Source organism: Tribolium madens, unplaced genomic scaffold (genome assembly GCF_015345945.1).
Source record: "Tribolium madens isolate multiple individuals breed KSU strain unplaced genomic scaffold, Tmad_KSU_1.1 Scaffold_20;HRSCAF=117;Tcas5.2_LG4, whole genome shotgun sequence".
NCBI lineage: Eukaryota > Metazoa > Arthropoda > Insecta > Coleoptera > Tenebrionidae > Tribolium > Tribolium madens.
Window position 1 is genome coordinate 2,539,247 of NW_025400985.1, and position 22,205 is coordinate 2,561,451.

Sequence of the window (22,205 nt, forward strand, 5' to 3'; positions counted from 1 at the left end):
TAGATCCAAAATTTTTTGAACTGACATATCTTGATGTCTAAAATTTTGAGTCCACAATTGCATAAGTTTGTAATTTTTCCGATTGTAAAAATTTTAATTTATGGAATTATATGTCTTGTTACCCCATACAAAAATTTAATTTCCATTGAAAATGGAACCTGTGAGCTTTCTAATTAGTAAATATGTACAACCTATCAAGTAGATAGGAATAATTATGATTAGATTTTTTTTTAAGATCCAAAAGTCAAAACAATATTTAGCTTTCTAAGAAATTTCTGGAGCAACTTCCACAAATTCAAAGCATAAAAATATTAGCCAACTGATCTTTTACTTTTATTACAATTTATTACCCTTACTAACCCAACCCCTGAACGCAGGTAAAGACTGAGTTTGGACCCTGCCTAGGGTGTATTGCTGGTTGCTTTTGAAAAAGAATAATAAGTACTGTATCTTAGCAATTTTCCGGTGTTTCCCCTGCGTTTGTCTCTGAATCAATCTTGCCCTTTGGTTAAAAAAATTGTTGTTGGCTCTAACGAGCAGTCTGGAGTGTGAATTACAGTCGATTCGTGCCTAACTGTTATTTGATCCATCCTTTATGGCATTGGCCGAAATGTTTCAGTTTCTTTCGCTGAAAAAGCGAGCCACCTGTTCCGAAATAAACCGAGACTTGGCCTAAAACAGGCAAAAAGCCCCCAAACTTCCCAACCAAATTAGACTCGTCTTAAATCCGTTTTGTGGTTTCTGTATCCATAATTTCAGGAGATAGGAGGTTTCACCCTGAAAAAACTTCCATAACTGGCTGAAATTATGGATTTAGTCGGTTTAGCAGGCGTAAATGTGGACGACTGCTCGTTCGAATAAAATTGCGATTATTGCCGGCAGAGTCGACTGCAGATGAGCCATATGGTATTGTCTAATTCCATTTGAATTTCAAATAAAAAAATTAAATGTATCGATTGTCACCCTTCCGGTCGCGTTTTTAATTAAATTTTTCAGGCTTGTTAATTTTTTTTAATGGGCGTTGCGACGAAGTCCTTGATCGACTCGACCCGCATACAAGATAAATTTTTTCAGGAGGTGAAGTGTGCAAAACTATAAATTGAACGGTTTACGGCTTATCGAAAACTTTCACTCTTTCGCCTGCCAAATTAACGGCTTTTAACACCCTGAAAATTGCATCTCGCGAAGATCGGCTTTATTTAATTGCAAGTCTGCAAGAATTTTGCCTTTCGTAAAGAAAGTATTACGATTTTTCTAGTTTTTTTTTCTTGCTTATGTCTCTGAAAGTGAATGGAATGTCACTCACTTCCATTAATCTAAAAAAACTTCTTTTCTATCTCTCGAGACATCATAAACAAGAAAATAATCTCGTTTTAATAGTTCCATTAACTTGGGAGAAACATTTTTTCCCGGCGCCTCCGCCAAATTTGAATAAAACCTCTCGAAATTGAAATAAAAGGTAAAAAGGCATAAATCTCACCTATCTGTTTCCCTTTTCTACCGGTAATAATAACAAAGTCGCTAAATCATCCATATCTCGTAAAATACGGCCGTACTTTACCTTGGAGGAAGGGCAGAAGCTTGCACATGACCTCGCCGAATACGAAGTGTCTCAATAGCGTCCCTATTAGCGTGAAAGGTATGCAAAGGACGCCTAGGAGGAGATCCGAGACGGCCAAGTTGAGGAGGAACAAGTTTGTTATCGTTCTCATCCTTTGGTTCTTCACCTGTGCATAGAGAGCTTTAATTAATTCCCTGCCATGACCCGAATCAATATTTTGAGGAGAATTTTTTGAGGGTCTGACACCCGATATTGATCATTTGGTAATTTATTGTTTGTGGTATCGTGGCAGCACAATTGGGTCTCGTTTTTTTGGTCCGGGAATGAATCATCGAATTAGCTGAAAAAATTTCATGCAAATTTTCTTACCAAGGTGAGTATGACGAGGGTGTTTCCGATGACTGCCAACATAAAGATAACGGCATATAGCGGGATGGTAACTCTGCCCGTTTCGTACCATTGTGGGACACTTCCGGTTTTCGTTGCGGTTTCCGGTGTCGTCACTTCGTTCGATAAAGTTTGTGAAATGTTCCAGAGGGTGGAGTTTTCAATCCAGTCCATTGTTACATTCTGGAACAGGTGTTTTTTTTCGGGGAAAAAATAATTATTTCCAGACGACAAATCGCTCGGATCAGGAATAAAAAGCATTTTTTTTTGGTCGAGGAAATTTACTTTCGGCTCTACAAACAAGTCGCTGAAGGCTAGACGAGGAGTGTAAATGATAAACGTTTTAGAAAACCGAGGACTGAAAATGGAAAAAACAGGTCGCTTTGTTGAGGTTTAATTTTAAATTTAAATTAATACATTTTTTGAAAAATCGATCCGTACTGAAATGGCAAGATGAGTGTACTGAATTCTGAAAAGACGAAAAGTAATTTTAAACTTTTACTAAAGAAGTTGAGGTGGAGTGGAATGAAAGGGACGACAAGTGACAAATCAGGGCGCAACCAAAAGACTGAAATTTTAATCTGTGCTAGTTCACACATATTTCAGTGGTTTACTGAAAACCTCATTGTGATTCAAAACACATATTTTTCGGTTATCGAGTTACTGAAAAATAAAGTGAATGCGAACATATTTTCAACTCTTCCAATAATTTCAGGGTGTTGCAAAAATAAGTGTGATAAGTCACAGTCGTTAATTTCAGGGAAAAAAAGAGTAATTATTTTTTCTTAATTAAAGCTTGCGGGTTGTAATTTTATGTAGCCGTCCTTTGACGGGATATTTAATTTAATTTTTTCCGTTTGAGTTTGGTTATCGTGGGCTGAAAAATGAGCTTATTTCGCTTGAAACATTTTTTGTTCGTTGCATTTCGTCAAATTTTCTTGTAAATTCTTTAGACAAAATAACGGTTTAAGATAATTACCGTGGCAAATAACGAAAGTAGACATTTCGTGCCACCATTAGCGACATTGATTTAAAGATTCTCGAAACAAATTCTCCCTCATCTCAAGCGCCCCATCTCGCCTTAGGCATTAAACTTAATTAAATCCTTTCTCTTTGGAAATGAAATTCAACAGTAATACACCATCGATAGTCGTCGGGAAAAAATTTTCGGCCAACCGTGGGCTTTCACTTAATTGCTGTGTCTCGGAAAAACGAAATTCATTACGTCTCTAATTCACAATTAGAAGCCAATTAATTAAACGAAATTGTAAGCGAAGTGGAAGCGAGCAATCACACTGATAAAATCGTCCAGAAATGACGGGCGATTATCGAAAAGAAGTCCAGACGATCTAATGATCGATGCTCGAGACTGTGAAAAATCTGACGGAACGTTTTTCTCGAATGAAAAATCTGCCACTGACACTTTCCATATTTTTTTCACGGTTAATTAATCCCGACTTTAGTGTTATTTGGGGTTTTCCGGTGCCCGGAATCGTAAAACACGACACTGGTGGTGACAAAGGAGAGCTTTTATGCACCGAATGCCATTATGCAAGCGTGAAAGATGTACTTTTGAAACATCGAGGCGTGAGATTGACTCAAAGCACTATTCAAATGCGAAATGGAAAATTCTCGACCGGAAATTAATTTTGTGAAAAATGATTTTCTGATACAAAATTATAGTTGTTGTTTCCTCAAAAGTTTGCACATTTCGAGCTGTCTTATCCAATTCGAGACACTAATGGTGCAGCGAAAACTGAAATTTTAGCTCAACTAACGAGGAAAGTTTTTTATCATCTCCGTCATACAAATACTACTTTAATTAAACCAATTAAAACCGAAAATAAGTTTATTTTATAATTCCCGAATGACACAAAACGAGTTTTAAGTTTAGATGAGCTTTCGGACTTTTTCAGACAAATTAGATTCGATTCTAGTAAAACCAACCAAATTAATTTGCATTCAAAATAACTAACTACTAATAAGGCCCCTTCAGCACACAACACTTTTAAGCATTTTGACCTTGTTTTCAAAGGTATGTTTAAGAAAAGCAAAACTATATGGGCTTGTTCGGCACACACCATTTTTTTATCAGATCTACCCCGTTTTTCAAGGTACCTTTGTTAAAAGCATCGCCGTAAAAAAGGTAATGTCTTAGCACATGGCTTCTTTCCAAATAATAATGAATGTTTAGGAATCCATTTTGATAAATCAGAAAACTGGTATTTTGGTAAATCAAGCAATACACCTGATGGTCAAACTAATTTTTATAATGTTTTATTACACGAAATAGGACACACATTAGGTATTGAACATTCTGCAAATAATAATTCAATTATGTACGCCTATTATAATGGTGGTATTGATAAATTGACTCAAGACGATATCTGGGCAATTCAATATTTATATGGACGACCTGAACGATTAAAATATGAATTAATACCAACAACAACAACAACAGTTAAACCTACTGTAAGCAAAGTCGGAGTAAAAGATACTGTTGGTAATTCGTCTTCGACTCACRAGCCTATGGTGAATTTATGTAATTTTAATAAAGAAATTGACACATTTTTAATTGCAAATCATCATATGTATATTTTTTATAAGAAGTATGTTTGGTTAGTCAATTTAAAAGATATGACTTGTGATAAAGAACCGAAATTAATTAAAGATTATTTATATTTTTTGCCAGATGATTTTAAAGAAGTTTCGCATATATATCAAAGACCTTCAGGTGACGTTTTAATAGTTGTTAAAAATTTATATTATTTAATTGATTTTCCAAGTTTTAATGTTAAAAGTGGATACAATGGTCAATCTATTGAAGTACCTTTGTTAAAAGTTAAAATTCGCTTTTTTGCCCTGTTTTTCTATTGGGCCACTTGAGCACAAAAATGAATACGGTTTCGTCCAAACAAATTCGGAATGTGATCCCTCATGAGAGTCCACAAAATGGACTAGTGCGTAGCGAATTCACAACCCTGTTTTTAAAGGTCAATTTAAAAAGTAAATACTTTAATGATTTTGCCCTAATTTTCTAAGGTAGAAGGTATGCTCAAACTCATGTAGATAAAAAAAGTCAATTAAAAGCAAATAGAATTAACAAAAAAATCAAGAAAAAATGGCTATAGACGCCTGGAAAAATAATAAGGGAATAGCGCTGAAAATTTCTGAATATCATTACAATATGTAGAAAATCACACACCTCAATTAAATAAAAAAATGAAGCGAAAGTAAAAAGAGCTATTAAAAGCAACAATATTCTTGTTTACCTACAGCAATAACTGAAATTCGTAAATTACTATTGGAATTAATCATACAAAAAAAACAAATTGATCGACAAAGTAAGAATTTTTGGTCTCCTTCTGGGGCCAGTGAAAACTAACCACAACCAAGCTGTGAATAAAACGGAAACTTAAAATAACATTTTGCAACTTCGGTCAAATGTCAAAGTGGACTATTGCTACCTAAACGAGGTGTATATGACCACATGGAAAGTAAATAATAAGATAGCAAAATTAGCATCTTTAATTATATCAATAGAGCACATTTGGAACAAACTAATTAATACAATAAATAATTACAATAAATTAATATATGCAGTGATTAACCATGCTCTCTTCGAAAAGCTCCCCTTTTTGAGTATTGTCTTTTTTAAGAAAATTTGGTCTATGGGTACAGGCCAGGTTTTTCCAAATAAATAACCAGCCTGTTTCACCGCTGGCGGCATCTTGATGAAATTCGTAATCGACAATTTCACCTCCAACAGGTTTTCTTGTATTCAATTCCATGCGGAGCTGTTTAGCTTGGGTGCCTCTTAAATATTGTGTTCCCGGATTGATGGCTTGGTACAAAACGCACCATAAACAGCAATTTTTTTTTCTCGTGTCGCGACGCCATATTTTCGTGGCTATAAAAAGGCAATTGGGCGGTTTCAGCTTGCGGAACATTTGCAACGTATCATTGTAATTTCGGCAGTCTCTTGGGCACAACAATAGATTATCAACTGTAAATTAATTGTAAATGACAGTAGCAAATTACACTGACACTTACTTTGATCATTGCCCTCTTGCGCTATTCCATTTCCAACGTCCTCGTCCATAACAAATGAAATGAATGACCATAATGTCCAATGACATTTAGCCATAGCCATCTGCCCATTTTTTGACAGTGATGCAATGCGCAATCGCAATCTGGACACTGACGCTGGAGTGCGTTCAGAACGTACATATATCAAGTTAACAAGTTGACAAAAATTCATTTTATCATGTTATTGATTAATAACAATATACAATAAAACAATACAATATAAAAGTAAAATGTACGTAAAATGTATGTAACCTAAAATGTGACCCGCCAATAATGTTTGTATATTGTGTTGCATATCTTCAGACGAACTAATTTTTCACTTTCGAAATTCACATCTGCATTTTTTATTCAATAGGGAGACTGAACATATTTAATACGAATTTTAGTCAGTGTTAGAGCTATGTATAAGAATCACAAACGATTAATTAGTTTTATTATTTGGTCGATAAGACCACATTTAAATCCAAAAACTGTCAAGTCAAATTTATCAGATTTAACTAATGTATTCGAAATATCATCAAATTCGTAAAACATTTTATCTTTAAAGAAATATAAATTTCTATATCTGAATGCTCTGTTTATATTTGGAGGTATTCCAGCAAATAATTCTGAAAAGGCCGTTTTTCTTTGATATAAACAAACACTCATCAAACTCAATATATAAAACTTTATCATAAAATATACATGTTTTTCCAGAATAAGTTCTAAATATCGCATCAATTCTTTTTCCTTTTGGTATTCCTAAATTTTCAATAGATTGACCATTGTATCCACTTTTAACATTAAAACTTGGAAAATCAATTAAATAATATAAATTTTCAACAACTATTAAAACATCACCTGAAGGTCTTTGATATATATGCGAAACTTCTTTAAAATCATCTGGCAAAAAATATAAATAATCTTTAATTAATTTCGGTTCTTTATCACAAGTCATATCTTTTAAATTGACTAACCAAACATACTTCTTATAAAAAATATACATATGATGATTTGCAATTAAAAATGTGTCAATTTCTTTATTAAAATCACATAAATTCACCATAGGCTCGTGAGTCGAAGACGAATTACCAACAGTATCTTTTACTCCGACTTTGCTTACAGTAGGTTTAACTGTTGTTGTTGTTGTTGGTATTAATTCATATTTTAATCGTTCAGGTCGTCCATATAAATATTGAATTGCCCAGATATCGTCTTGAGTCAATTTATCAATACCACCATTATAATAGGCGTACATAATTGAATTATTATTTGCAGAATGTTCAATACCTAATGTGTGTCCTATTTCGTGTAATAAAACATTATAAAAATTAGTTTGACCATCAGGTGTATTGCTTGATTTACCAAAATACCAGTTTTCTGATTTATCAAAATGGATTCCTAAACATTCATTATTATTTGGAAAGAAGCCATGTGCTAAGACATTACCTTTTTTACGGCGATGCTTTTAACAAAGGTACCTTGAAAAACGGGGTAGATCTGATAAAAAAATGGTGTGTGCCGAACAAGCCCATATAGTTTTGCTTTTCTTAAACATACCTTTGAAAACAAGGTCAAAATGCTTAAAAGTGTTGTGTGCTGAAGGGGCCTTATTAGTAGTTAACTATATTCAAATTGAAATTATTCCATGAATCACTACTAATCATTTTGGCTTGAAAAATCCCCCGTCTAAAATAAATGTTGCGCAATAATAACGATTCAGATTTTTTGACTCATGATTTGAATTTCATGATTTCAGTTAATTCATTGTCTGAAATAAATCAAACTTTATTCTTTTAAATATTTATATCCAGCTTTGCTCACAAAAAAAATGAGATTAGAAGAGACAAATTTAAATAACATTTTTTTTTTTTGATTTGGTGTGAAATTGGAAATCTCTCACCTCAATCACCACGAAGTTGTTTGGAGTCGTTTCAGTTGGAAAAGCCGTTTTTTCAGCTATTGGATAACTTTTAAAACGACCATAAAAGCACGCGCGATCAAATCCAAGCAACAGTTTCAAGATAACCGTCTGAAAACGTAACGAATACTGAAACGTTTCAGCTTTCAGGAGCAGACCGAGCGACGCCAGCGCTTTCATTCACAAGACGATTTATCCTGACCTAGGATCCATATCGTGCTTCAATTGCACCGATTATTGCCATAGGTTATGGATTTATCATAATTTCGACTCTTCAATTTTAATTAATCTAAAAACTCATACATTTGCAATGAGAAAAATTAACTTTCCTTAATTACTGAAAAATTAATTTTTCAGGGGACAAAGCCACCTGTTGATTTGAAACAGGTGTTCAGGTGCGATTTTTAATTAAGAAAGAAACTTATAATTGTCTTTGAAGCGCCTTGAAAGAATAATTAATCAATTAGAAAGTAACTTCCTGAAATTGAGATAAATTTTTGATTGATCGTTGAAAGTTTTGGCTTTAGGTCGGGCTCGATACATAATTGTGGTCCGGGGGTGTTTTAATTGATTCGGGCCCGATTTCCAATACCTAGGGGTGTTTTGGTTTAAAGTTAATTAATTGGAAGAAAAATGGCAGAAGAGTTGACACTTTTGGCTCGTAAATCGGAGTAAAATATTTTTTTATGGCTACATTAACGAGCTTTTAATGTTGGCCAAAAACAAATTTGCTTGAGGGTGGTGTTTTTTTCAATCAAAGTTTTTGTTGTTTGAATCCAAGTTAAATCCTGAAAGTAGGCGTTTTGGGGCAATTATGAATAATTTATGTCCAGATAAAAGCCTGAAAATATAATTAAACCAGAGACAGTTGGAGAATTCCGCTGAAAGATCTAATTAATTTCCGTTTTAACTGCTCTCTTACCTATTGTAGTTGAGAAGAGAATGACCGGAGAATTCCGGGCACGTGTTGGCTAAATCGGTCTTTGGAAAAAATAATAAAACTGTTTGCGTTGCAGTTTAATTGTCAAAATGAATCCTGGAAGGATTTTTTATTTTATTTTTTGATAATACATGTAGGAGCGTAATATCGACATAAACTGGAATTCCTCGAGGGATATGAAAAACTTGAAACGAATATTGTAAGGCAACTATAGCGGAAAAAGAGAAAACCTTTCAAGATAATAAAATTTCATGAATACTCGCCTGAGTTATAAAAGTTTCATGAGATTATTTAGTGGTAAAAAAAAATTAAAAGAATTATCAAGAGAGTTAATTAGTGTTGAGGGTTGATTATTTATGGGCGATTGCGCCATCTGGATGGCGAAACTCCACTCACTACAGGACGCTTCAGCAGGAAATCAATCCACTTGATTAATACTTTCATTAATTAGTAGTAATTAGATTACATTTTCGAATTTAACGCAACTATTGTGTGCAAATAAAGACGCAAATGGAATTTTTTTCACTTACTGTGTCACCAAAAATAGGCTTGTTTGTTTCTTATCAAAGTCAAAATTACTTGTTAGCATGACTGCGACGTCTGTTCAATTCAATTAAATATTCATTGGGCATTGTAAAATTTTATCATCAATATGCATACCCGTAAACCATATTTATACTGCCTCACCACCTTTACGCAGCAGTTTTATTTTAGTTAGTGTGAGAATTTAGTAAAATGGTTGTGGTGGAAGAATCTCTAAACCATTCGCTCAATTGGGGCAATTCTGTGGTGATTTCTTTGGGTGTGGTGGCCGTAATGTTGGCAATTTATCACTTTTGGCTTCAATCTTTACGATACACGAAACTCGGGAATAAAATTCCGGGATTTGACCCCTTACCCATCATTGGTAACGCCCATATGGTCATGAATAAAAATCCCACACAAATCATGGAATATGCGTTGAAACTAGCCGCGGAAAAGGGAAATGTTGTGCGATTTTGGTTTGGGAGTAAGTTGGGAGTTGCCTTACTAGACCCGAGAGACATTGAAGTAAAAAAATCCCCCCAAAAAATTTTCTTTTGGAAAATAGTTTTTTCTAGTTGATTTTGGGTAGTAATGTCCATTTGGAAAAAAGTACAGAATATCGATTTTTTGAACCTTGGCTCGGCGACGGCCTTTTGATTAGTAAAGGTGAAAAGTGGCGTTCGCACCGGAAAATGATCGCACCGACTTTCCATCAATCGATTTTAAAAACTTTTGTTCCTGTTTTTAACAAAAACGCGATGGATTTAGTCGAGCAATTGAAAAATGAAGCTCTTGATCAAATTTGTGACGTTCATGATTACATGAGTGGTGCCACTGTCGACGTCCTTTTAGAAACCGTGATGGGTGTTAAAAAAACCAAAGAAGCGCGAACCAGTTACAAATATGCCAAAGCCGTGATGGAGTAAGTCAATTTTTCTCTCTGCAAAGCTTTTCCTTAAAAAATAAATCCCCTAGCATGTGCACAATTCTCCATTTCCGACACGTCAAATTATGGCTGCGTCCAGATTGGATTTTCAGCTTGACAAAATTGTTTAAGGAGCAGAATTCACTCCTGAGGATTATCCACAGTCTCACCGATCGTGTCATCAAACAGAAAAAGAAAGCTTATTTCGAACGTGTCAAAGACGGGGGTGTTAGTTTGTACAACAATGCGGTCAAGGAAACCGAAGAGGAGAATCTGAAAGTGAAAAATGAGCAAACTTTTAATTTTGGAAGCGGCCTCCGGGACGATCTCGACGAAAACGATGAAAATCTCGGCGAGAAAAAGCGACTGGCGTTTTTGGACTTCATGGTCGAGGCGAGCCACACTGAGGGAAATAAACTAAACGATGAGGAAATTCGCGAAGAAGTTAACACAATTATGTTCGAAGGGCATGACACAACGGCAGCTGCGTCGAGTTTTTTCATCTGTATTTTAGGAGTCTACCCTGAAATTCAGGAGAAAGTTTATCAGGAATTGAGGGAAATTTTTCAGGATAGTGACAGACCGATCACTTTCAGTGACACTTTAGAAATGAAGTATTTGGAACGTGTTCTTTTAGAAACCTTGAGATTGTACCCACCGGTGCCCATAATCACACGAGTCATAAACGAGGAAGTCAAGCTTGGTAAAAAACCGATTTTAATTTTTCAGAGTCTGAAATTTGGTTTCAGCTTCGGCCGATTATATTCTACCAGTGGGTACAACAGTCGGGATTGGTCAATTCTTGGTTCACCGGAATCCGAAATACTTCCCGAATCCGGACAAGTTCGATCCGGACAATTTCCTACCTGAACGTTGCCAACAGAGACATTATTACAGTTTTATTCCTTTCAGTGCAGGTCCTCGCAGTTGCGTCGGTCGTAAATACGCAATGCTGAAACTGAAAATCCTCCTGGCTTCGATCGTGCGAAACTTCAAGATCAAATCGGTCGTCAAAGAAAAAGATTTTCAGTTACAGGCTGATATTATCCTGAAGAGGGCTGACGGTTTCAGGGTTATTTTATCAAGTAGAATATGAAATTATTAGTTTAACTGTGAATATTTTATTGTACTAAGAAGTTAAGGATTTAATAATAAATTAAATAATCACCGCTCTGGAACTTATTGTTTTAAAGTCCTATTATATATAAACCCTTCTGCGACTTAATCTTTACCACAATGGCTGAAACAGGCGATATTTTCCCTTTGAGAGATCCCGTAAAACGGTCTCTTTTTATCCCAAAACTCCTTCTCGAATCCACAAACTTTTGGCCAGAAAAACGCACTTTTCTCACCAAAATTACAAACTGGGTCATGCTAACAATTTGCATTTTGATTGAAAGTGGCCAAATTGCCTTTGTTGTGGTTAATATCAATGATATCACAAAGATTGCTTCAGCCATGTCGACCGTTTCAACCACGTTACAGGTAAGTGAAAAAATCCGAAATTTGAAACCAGAAATGTTTTTCAGGTAATAACAAAACTCACAGTTTTGTATATCTACAACGACAAACTTTGCCTAATTTTGAAGTCAGTCTGGTACGAATTTTGGCCCGCTGATGCAGCCGGTCCTGAAATAAACATGAAACTAAAAATCTACAACAAAATTGTAATTGCAAGCTTTCTAACAGTCCTCATTACTGGACTTTGTTTCGCTTTTGGATTCCTAAGCTCGCCTCTAATAACCGGTCAAAGAATTCTACCATTTGAAACTATTTATCCATTTGATTGGTCTAAAAGACCTTATTATGAAATTATCTACGTTGTGGAATGGATGACTAATATTGCGTTCATCCTCGTTGGGATTTGTGGCCATGATTTTCTTTTTGTCGGTCTTTGTAGCAACATCGTGGGCCAATTTACCCTTTTGAGGGAGTTTTTTGGGTATTTGGGTACGAAAAGTGCAGCTGAAATTATCAAAAAAATGGGGCTTGATACTGAAACTGAGCCAAATCGCCAATTGATCAGAATCTGTATCACTCATCACGTCCAAGTGACTCGAATTTGTAAAGAAATTGATGAGATTTTCAGTTTCAGCTGTTTTGTTCAATTACTCTCAAGTGTTGTAGCTCTTTGTGTCGGTGCCCTAATTATGACTTTTGTAAGTCAAAAGTTGGATTATTCTCGCAAGTGATTTCAGATTTCAGGCGGAAATTGATGCTGCTTTGTTTATAATATCCTCTGCGTACATTTTTGGACATTTGCTTCAGCTATTTCTCTATGCGACACTTGGGAACGAAGTCATTTTTTATGTAATGTTGCAATTTGGGGGGGAAAAAATTCTGAAAAATTTTTTCAGGCCGCTCAACTCCCAAATGCTGTTTTTAACAGCCATTGGTACAATGTCGACTTAGATGTGAAGAAAGATATTGTATTTGTGCTTCAAAGGGCACAAAGGGATGTCAAAATTTCGGCGATGGGAGTTAGTGTCTTGGATTACCAAACTTTTATTCAAGTTTTGAGATTGTCGTTTTCGTTTTATACCATGCTGACTAAGGTTACAGATCATTGAATAATTGCACTTTATTTAAATAAAAACCACTAGGATGTAGCAAAACAACTCAATCGTTGATTAAACATGGCACTTGGAAATATTTTGCTTTATTTCTGCCTCATTTCATATTCTGAAAATATTAATGAGACATTCTCGACGAGTGTTAAGTGTCATAAAACAACACATTATACCGGCCGCTGACCTCGACTTTAATTTAATCGCTTAACGAAAATTGAAACGAAACAATTAAAACAACTCGGTTTTCATTAAAGCACCGAATTTTTTGACGCGCATTCACGCAAAGGAAACCAGTAATAAGCGACTACAGTTTGTAATTATTTTAATAACGCTGATTTTACATCGTTGTGGATTTTTTACCCGTCACGTCATTTTTAATTGCTTATTTTTGATATTAAATTAAGTGCAAACCTAATACTCCAGTCTGGGATTTAAGAAAATGTTTTTCTGTTACGGCCGCCAACTACATCCGCCCTGATGCACCCACTGAAATTTTTTTATGGGGGCGGGACACCCATTGAAAACGGTGTACTCTTTCTTAAGGTAAAAAAATAATAATAATAACTCTTAATAATATTTGAAATTTCGTATTTGTTCTAATCTTTTTTAAGTAACGTTTCATTCTCATTCACTCTTAATGTCAAAGATGTCTTTAATTTTCTATTATTCTATTTTCCCCTTAGAGAAAGTGGATTAATTTCATCGTTTATGTTATTCCATTGTTTTGTTTTTTTTATTTTTCAAATTAATTCAAAATTATGCTTTGAAAAAAGATTTGTTATTATCTTAAATACTTCAAAACGACGAACGAAAAATGCCATGTAAGGTTGTAAAAATTTTATCTAAAAAATTTCGAACTTATGAGAATTTAAATTTTCCATTTTAACTTTATTTATTTCTGTTAAAAAAATAATCTTCCAGATTTTTTTGCTACAGGCTTTTAGAAAAGTTGTATCCAAAATTGTAACTCTAATGTTATTTGTGGCTTTTATTGGCAAAATTTTTGTATCTTTACTGAATAATTATAAAAAAAAACATACAGGGTGTCCTAACGAGTTAAAAAAGTCAATTAGTAATAGTAATAATAATTACTTAATTAATAATTAGTAATAGATACTAATCTAGTCTATCGTCTAAAATTATTTTCAATTATACAGCATGTCTCAAAAATAAGTTACAATACAAACTTGTGTTTTTTTAAATGAAACACCATATGTTTCTTAGCATTTTTGGATGTAGATTTTTATGACAATGTTTTTAAGCTAAACTTTGATTGCTCGATTTTGCATAATTTTAAAAATAAGACGGTTTTTTTCACGAAAACATGCACTTTTTAAAAATTTATTACACAAAAACTAAGACATCTAGAAATATTTTTTTTACTACCGCAAAAAAGAAGATACAACCTATAAGATTGTAACATTTTTTTAGCGTGTTGCATTTGCAAAGATAGAAAATTGAAGGCGTTTGTTAAAAGTTCTATAACTTAAAAAATTTTAATGCAACACCCTATTTATTGTTTTCGCATTTAAAAGATTATTAAATTGTCTTTCTAAAATTATTTACTTTTAGGTGTTTATAATCAATAACTAAAAAGATACTTAACGTTAAACGTTAAAAAAATAATTACTATTGTTTCAGAATCCAAAAAGTGCACAAGAGATGGAAGAAATATCACTTACACTAAAAAATTGCTACAGCTTTAAATTCTGTACTTTCTTCTTTGCAGAAGTAAGAAGAAAAATGTTCTAGCTGTCTTAGTTTTTGTGTAATAAATTTTTAAAAAGTGCATGTTTTCGTCAAAAAAAGTGTCCTATTATTTCTTAAACTAAGCGAAATCGACTAATAATAATTTAGCTTAAAAACATTGTTTTAGAAAACTACATCCAAAAATGTAAAAAATATACGGTGTTTCATTTAAAAAAACACAAGTTTGTATCGTAACTTATTTTTGGGATTTAGTATCTATCAATGTCCTATACATTTTTTAAATTTTACCATTTAAAGGTCACTTATCAGGGCCGTAACCAGGATTCTTGTTGGTCCATGAAAATAAAATGAAAGAAGGCGGATTAAAAATCAAAAATCTCTAAGTACACGTTTTTATTTATAATTAAAATAAGAGATCCTAATTAAACACAAAAAAAATACAAATTAACTCACAAAAGTAACAAAAAATAAAATAAATTTTTAATGCTTTTTATTGTTACAAATTTAAATAGGAGATAGAATATTCATTTTTAATGAACATACATCGAAAAATACTACGCAAGGGGTGCGTCTTTTAATAGGTTTTTTTTCAATATTACCGAAATCATTTTAGAAAAAAAAATCAAAATTTGGTACAGATGATAACTTTTATACACCTAAACAAGTACAAAGAGAAAATGTTGAAATTTTTAATTAGGGGCTTCCTAAACTAGATGGGATTAGGGTAAAAATTTATTCTAACTATTTTGCCTGTGATTTCTTGCCACTTTCAGCAACGAAATTTCATAGTTTTTCATAAAAAAGGTCTTTTGTATTTTTCCGATATAATTTACTGATTTTTAGTAAAAATCGGTTTAAAAATTTATGTTACAGACCATAAACAGCATAAAAATTAAAAATTAAATTTGTTGTACCGTTTAGGACGCACCTGATTAAAAATTTTGTTATTTGGCATTTGTTTAGGTGTACATATAATGGTACCAAATTTTGTAATTTTATCTATTCTGAAATATTAGCAAAAACCCTTTAAAAAACGTACTTTTTTTAGGGGGTGTAGCTCCCTTTCATAGCATTCTTCGAAACACTTTTGTCTTAAAATTAAATATTCTATCAAGTATTAAATTTGTACCTAATATAATTAACACATGAAAAATTAATTCACAAAAATTTAAAATTAACTCACTAAAATAACAAAAAAACTAAATTTTTAACACTTATATAACAAAGTGAGCCCCCCCCCCCCTTGGGTACGGCCCTGTCACTTATGGACTTTTTCAACTCACTGAGACACCCTGTATACAAGATCACCAATATTATTAAAATCAAAATGTTTGACCGAGAATTTTTTAAACATTTTTTCATGTTCCTGTTCCTTATCTCACTTCAGTTCTGACACCCTGAAAAAGTCTGAAAAGAAATTTTCATGTTATTTGTATTGCTTTATGAACGATGAATTTATCAAATTTATGAACCCATTGGAAATATGAAAAGTTGTCGCACATGATTTCTATTATTTTCTAATAGGTTCGTCTCTGAGCTCAAACTTCGTGACTCTTGTCCTAGAGGCCGCCAGAGTTCTTGTGCGTCCAGTGGCGCCTCGAGTGTCACTTCTTCAAACTGCTAAATGCGTGCCTCAATTGTTTTGAAACAAGGGACGCTCGTCCAAGCCACTTAGACTCATCCGAGTGTAAATAAATCACGTCCGAGTAATTCTTAAGAATTTTTTCAGTGTCTGAGTTTGTAGAAGCGTGACAAAAAAGAGGGTTAATGGTTGTTTAATTAGGGCCCAAACGCGCCGCCGCCATTTATCGAACTCAAAACGGTGTACAGTATCGAAACTTCACCCCCACAATAGAAAAACCGTTAGGTCTGAGAGCTTACAGCCCCTCGTGACCCGATCTAAATCGCATGATGGGTGTCAAGGACACAATAGCGAAACTGGGATTGAGACCATTGTGGGTCCCAAATCCCGATGGGAAGAGAAATCGATGGTTGGGTATCAAAAATTCCGCGCCGGCTAATTTTTTCAGAGACTTACCCTCGACACACACGTGTTCGAAGGGGTGGTTCTCCACCGGCAAGTTTTGACACAACCACCGGAAACACTATTTAATATTAGAGCCACGACACACTTCTGATCGAAAATTAGACAGGAAATAGGAATTAGTTTGCGTTACTTATGGGAATTAACCGGTGGAAAATATTGAAATTTTTTGAAAGAAATGAATTTGAGGAATTAATGGGCCGGAAGCTTTGCTATTATCAAACGCACGTGGCTTTGTGCACTACCGTGGAAAGTCACGTGTGGGAATTGTCAGGTGGCCATTATCACAAAAAGCTTAGTCATAAACCGGTGGCATTTCTGGGGCCACGCGAAAAGCCCATTTTTCTCCATTTTATCACAATCTGTGTTTATTTTGCGTCTCTTATTCAAAAATCTAAATTTTTATCACAATTTTTGGCTTGCACTTTCAATTTTATATTGTTTTTTCGCTGACCTTTATTTTTTTTAAATTTATATAGGCAATTGATAAATACTAATCTAGTGCATTGCCTGAAATTATTTTATTCAACTTTACAGCATGTTTCAAAAATAATACGAATGTATGTTTTTATAAATGAAACACTATATGTTTTTTAGCATTTGGTCAATTTTGCATGTTTTTTGGGAATAAATAAATTTTCTTGACGAAAACATATTTTTTTTTAATGCATTACATAAAAAGTTGAGACAGTTAGAAAATGTTTTTTTACCAATGTAAAAGAGAAAAGTGCGAACTTTAATTCTATAATATTTTTAAAAAATTTAGTGCAGTCGAAAAGTTAAAAAAAAAATTATTAAAAGTTAATTTAAATGGAACACCCTATGTTTTATTTTTGCATGTAATAAATTAATTCAGTTTGTACTCAATGGTAAAAAGTGCTTTTATCAACTAATTTCAGTAGATAAAGTAGTCTTTTATCGTCTAGTGAAATAAAGTAATTTTTATGTACTGTTTATATTGAAGGAATTCTGGTAGATGAGTACAAAATAAAACGAAATATTATACACGACGATAAAGATTGTTTATCTACTCGTGAAAAAAGTCCACTCGTGACTTCGTCACTTGTAAAGTTAACTTTTTCACTCGTAGATAAACAATTTCTTTATCGTCTTGTATAATAAATAACTATTCTTGACAAAAACATATTTTTTTAAATGTATTACACAAAAAGTTGAGACAGTTAGAAAATGTTTTTTTACAACTGTATAAGAGAAAAGTACGAACTTTAGGACTACAACATTTTTTAAAAATGTCTTGCAGTCCAAAATTTAAAAAAATGTTAAAAGTTNAAAAAAATGTTAAAAGTTAAATAATTTAAAAAATCTAAATGAAACTTATCTACAAAAATAAACTTTTTTTAATAATAATAATGATAATAATAATAAACCGTCTTTTTTTGAATTGTAAACACAACTTGGGAGGCAAAGTCTAGCAAATGCTAATCGAACTCAACCCCGTTAATTAACAAAAGTAACAAAATTAATAAGGAGAGAAGTAAGCAGATAAATAAATTAAAAAAAAATTACTCTACTAAGATTAAAAATAAGAAAAATTACTTACATAAAAAAATAGAAAAATATACATAAAAAAACAGCAAGCAAATATCAAACAGCAAATAAAAATTTTGAGAAAAAATTATGAATTTTTATATCTAGAAATGATAAATTAAAAGATATTCAACTTTAAATGTTAATTGTGGCAACAATTCCTATTACTAAAATGAGCATTGTTATTGTTTTATTGTAAACATAAAGAATAGTGGATTTAGTGTAACATAAATGTGATTATTGAGAAATAATTTCTTTTACAAATATGCTCTTTTTGGCTATTAATATTTATTTTTTTAATGTTTAAAGTTAAATATCTTTTTAATTGTAGACATTTAAAAGTAATTGTTTTTGGAAAGATAATTTAAGAATCTCTTAGATGCAGAAACAAAAAATGGTGCGTTCCATTAAATTTTTTTAAGTTATTTCACTTTTAACAAACTTCTTAATTTTTTTGTCAGTACAACTGCAACACACTAAAAGATTGTCATGGTCTTAAAGTTTGTACTTTTTTCTTTGCAATTGTAAAAAAACTGTCTTTTTTGTGTAATAAGTTTTTTAAAAGAGTATATTTTCGACAAAAACTAAGCAAAATCTCTTAAAACCAAAAATAGAAAATTTCATCTAGAAATACCAAGAAATATATTGTGTTTTATTTATAAAAAACATAAATTCGTGTTGTATTTTATTTTTAGGACACGCTGTATAGTTGAAAACAATTTCAAACAATGTACTAGTTTAGTATTTATCAATTCCTATATAAACTTTTTAAAGTATTAAAAATTAAGTCAATACTGAACTGGGATTTCTCACAGGGTTCCCATTTGGGGCCATTTCTATTAATATTTTTTTATTGTCTTTGTTTACTAAGTTAAGAAAAGTCATTGTTGCGTTTATTTTCCGCTATATGCTTCCGATATGGTCGACTAGTTGGACATTTAAACGTTTTTCAAGACAGGTGTCCATTTAAATACTTTTCGTATCAATAACTCCAACATTAATTATAAAAAAGGAACTAAAAATTGTTATTGACAGTACCATAATCAATTGGTTACGAACATCATGAAGTTGCGTAACTATACCCTGGATGCATTTGGACCTGATTTATTACAACACATTCTTCTATAGGGTCCCTTAGTACAGTCTTTGACACATTTAATGTCATTTTAGCCTCTATAACCCCCAGTTTATTGAATAAAAAAACCGAGAGAGTAATTAAGAGTGGTGAAAGAACGAGATTGAAGGATAGTTGTCCGATATTTGATGTTTGAGTGTGTGCATTAAACTTGTCTAAGAGCGTACAAGGGCCCCATGGCAGTTATAGGTACCTTGAAAAGAATAGAAAATCCCGTCAATTGTTGTGCAAATCTGAATTCAACAGTCGCGTGGCACGAAGCGTGTCTGCACACAGCCCCTCAGCCCCCCAGCCCCCAGCTTCAATCACCAGGTAGCTAGAGAAGGACGGGCAACCCCAACAGCTGAACATCTGGCCAAAGCCCCCTTGCCCCTCTGCTATTTTTAATTTCGTCGTCGGTGCAATGTCAAGGTTAAATGTTCCCGCCAAAAGGGCCAATTTTGGCCCCCTGACTGATGCAAATTTGCGTACATAAGAGCTCAGTTGGGTATTTCTGAATTTAGCGCTTTAATTCGTGTCGTTTTTCGACGAAATTGGTAATTTGGTTTTTTCAAAGAAATTGGATGACTTTTTGAATTTTTTGGTAGCATGGGGTCGGCGCATTTTTAATGGATTTGTACGGCACGCTCAAAAGGGGTGGAATTGAGAGGGATTGGAATAAATTGAGTCGTTTGAAACGGTGGCATTGCCCACTAGGGGGTGATACAAATTAAAGAATTTTTTTTCAAATGGTTTATTTACAAAAGTGGCTAATAACAAGTCGGATGAGATCATTAAACTAAGTTTTCAATCTTAAAAACTACAATACTGGACTTGAATGGCCGTCAGTGCAACAATTTTGACTTGATTTTTCCAAATCAAATCGAAATTATTTCGGTTGAGGGCCAGTCAAGTATCACAATTAAGGCACTGGTGTTCCAATCACAATATTACCTAACGTAATTTACAGTCTTAAAACGAGTATAAAAATAAATACAAAAATATCAATAAAAATTTCTCTAAAAACAATCTTAAAATTCGTTTATAATAACAACAGTCGGCATTTTCGTTCCAAAATTTCACTAAAATCACAATCGGAGTCGGGTTTTCTGGCACTGGGATTTGGGTGGCGAATCTGAAACAGAGAAATCGGTCTGTTTTAAGTGAACGATAAACACGTGTCGATTTATCTACAAGAGTGCCGCCTTGATGGTTTTAGCACTTTACGTAAACATGGCAAGAGTGTTAGACGAGAATAAATAAATATTAAGGTGCTCGTAAAGGCACAAATGATAAATAAATAAATGTAAATCGACTTATTGCCTGCCCCACTTAACAAAGAATGCACCTTCAAGCCAATCAGTTCTTCAGAAATGCAATAAACGAGAATTTGTTGTAAATTACTTCAAACACAAATAAAATTATTTATTTTATGACTTGATCGTACAAATTGCGTAACCTTGAAAAGCAAAACTCTTAAAACACATTTTCAATATCTTAGAGATGTCTTGTTTCTCGTGTGATAAATTTCCACAATCAAGGACTTTAACTTCAAAAAACAGAAAAAAAAAACAGGTCGAATTATGAAATTATAAATAATGTTTTTGTAATTTGCCTCCATTTGCCTCCCTTTTTAAAACTTGTTTTTCAATATATGACACTATTAGGGTTTCACCGAAAAAATTTCGTAACTTTCTACCTTGTTCGGCAAAAATTTTTCGAATTCAGTACTAATCGCTTAAAATTTATGAAATTATGAAATTAGACTAAAAAAGTAAGGCAATTATTAGTTTGTTTTGTTTATCTTAATAATAAATCTTTTTAATGTTTAGAAATAGGCAAAATATCGCATTTCAGGAATAATTTTGCATTTTTTGTCTTATTTTGGCAAAGTATGTCCTGCGATTTCCTCAGTAAAAAACTTCTAAATCCATAGAAAATAACGCATTTGGGATCAAATTTTTCATATTATTTATTTTGTTTTGACAATTTTTTTTGAATGCAGCTAGTTGTTTTCTATTAAAAAACGTTTTAAATTTACAATAACGGGTCAAAACAATTCAGATGAAATTTTTGCTTTTCTACTTTATTTTAAAATTTTTTGAATTTTATGTGTTTCTCGTAGAAAAACACCCTGCTTTCATAAAAACGGATCAAAGTAACTCAATTCCGGATCTAATTTTGCAATTTTCTATTTAGTTTTGACAAAACCTTTCAAATTTCGTGGTTTCCTAATAAAAAACGCACTAAATCTTTCCAAATTAGAAATAATATGGAATTTCGGGAACAATTTTGCAATTTTCGGTCTTGTTTCGACAAAATATGTCGTCTTGTTTGATTTTTTCAGTGAAAAACTTCTAAATTTTTGAAACATAAGGCATTTTAGATCTACTTTTGTCAATTTATATTTTGTTTTGCATTTTTTAATGCAAATAGTTTTTTGTTAAAAATCGTTTTGAATTTGCATTTTCAGATAACATTTTTTAATGTTCTACTTTAATTTGACGAAATCTTTTGAGTTTCTTGTTAAATAACGCTATGAATTCATAAAGATTGATCAACACATTTTCGAATCTAATTTTGCGATTTTTTATTCAGTTTTGACAAAACCTTTCAAATTTTGCGAGTGTCTTAAATAGAAAACGCATTAAGTCTTTGGAAGTAAACAAAAATATCGTATTTCAGAAATAATTTTGCAATTTTCTGTCTTGTTTTAGCAAAATTTGTCGTATTCTGAAACTTTTTCAGTAAAAAACCGATAGAAAAACGCGTTTTAGATCAAATCGCGACATTTTGAATTTTGTTTTGATAATTTTCTTAAATGCAGTTAGGTTTTTATTGATAAACGTTTATAATTTATAAAAACATGTGAAAACGCATTCAGAACAAACT

At 32.7% G+C, this 22,205-nt stretch overlaps 5 protein-coding genes across 6 annotated transcripts in view; 2 read left to right on the forward strand and 3 right to left on the reverse strand.

Annotated features, from left to right (window-relative positions):
* The window catches only part of LOC123005993 (cholecystokinin receptor-like), a 38,013-nt gene extending 30,020 nt beyond the window's left edge, over positions 1–7,993 (reverse strand). Inside the window, exons 1-3 of the mRNA XM_044400110.1 lie at positions 7,920–7,993; positions 1,931–2,131; positions 1,562–1,727 (exon numbers count right to left, since the gene is read on the reverse strand). Coding sequence (XP_044256045.1) covers positions 1,562–1,727; positions 1,931–2,122 — 358 coding nt within the window. The 5' untranslated portion in view covers positions 2,123–2,131; positions 7,920–7,993. The remainder of the gene's footprint in view (positions 1–1,561; positions 1,728–1,930; positions 2,132–7,919) is intronic.
* On the reverse strand, positions 5,459–6,135 carry LOC123005995. Its single transcript, XM_044400112.1, has 2 exons — positions 6,002–6,135; positions 5,459–5,954 (listed from the first exon to the last, which is right to left on the reverse strand). Exons 1-2 carry the CDS (start codon positions 6,099–6,101, stop codon positions 5,539–5,541), a joined length of 516 nt encoding a protein of 171 aa, XP_044256047.1. The 5' UTR covers positions 6,102–6,135; the 3' UTR covers positions 5,459–5,538.
* A 1,598-nt stretch (positions 7,994–9,591) lies between the features above and the next one.
* On the forward strand, positions 9,592–11,505 carry LOC123005992 (cytochrome P450 4g15-like). Its single transcript, XM_044400109.1, has 4 exons — positions 9,592–9,927; positions 9,978–10,324; positions 10,378–11,030; positions 11,077–11,505. Exons 1-4 carry the CDS (start codon positions 9,613–9,615, stop codon positions 11,421–11,423), a joined length of 1,662 nt encoding a protein of 553 aa, XP_044256044.1. The 5' UTR covers positions 9,592–9,612; the 3' UTR covers positions 11,424–11,505.
* A 428-nt stretch (positions 11,506–11,933) lies between these two features.
* On the forward strand, positions 11,934–18,776 carry LOC123005994 (odorant receptor 94b-like; the record flags this gene model as incomplete). Its single annotated transcript, XM_044400111.1, has 5 exons — positions 11,934–12,391; positions 12,455–12,512; positions 12,553–12,637; positions 12,685–12,882; positions 18,765–18,776. Coding segments are annotated over exons 1-5 (777 nt in total), but the record flags the coding sequence as incomplete, so codon positions are not given.
* Positions 18,777–20,082: 1,306 nt separating this feature from the next.
* LOC123005334 (achaete-scute homolog 1b-like) overlaps positions 20,083–22,205 on the reverse strand; it is a 33,511-nt gene continuing 31,388 nt past the window's right edge. For both annotated transcript variants that reach the window (XM_044399024.1, XM_044399023.1), the window contains one exon: positions 20,083–20,448. The gene's annotated coding sequence lies outside the window, so the exon portion shown is untranslated. The remainder of the gene's footprint in view (positions 20,449–22,205) is intronic.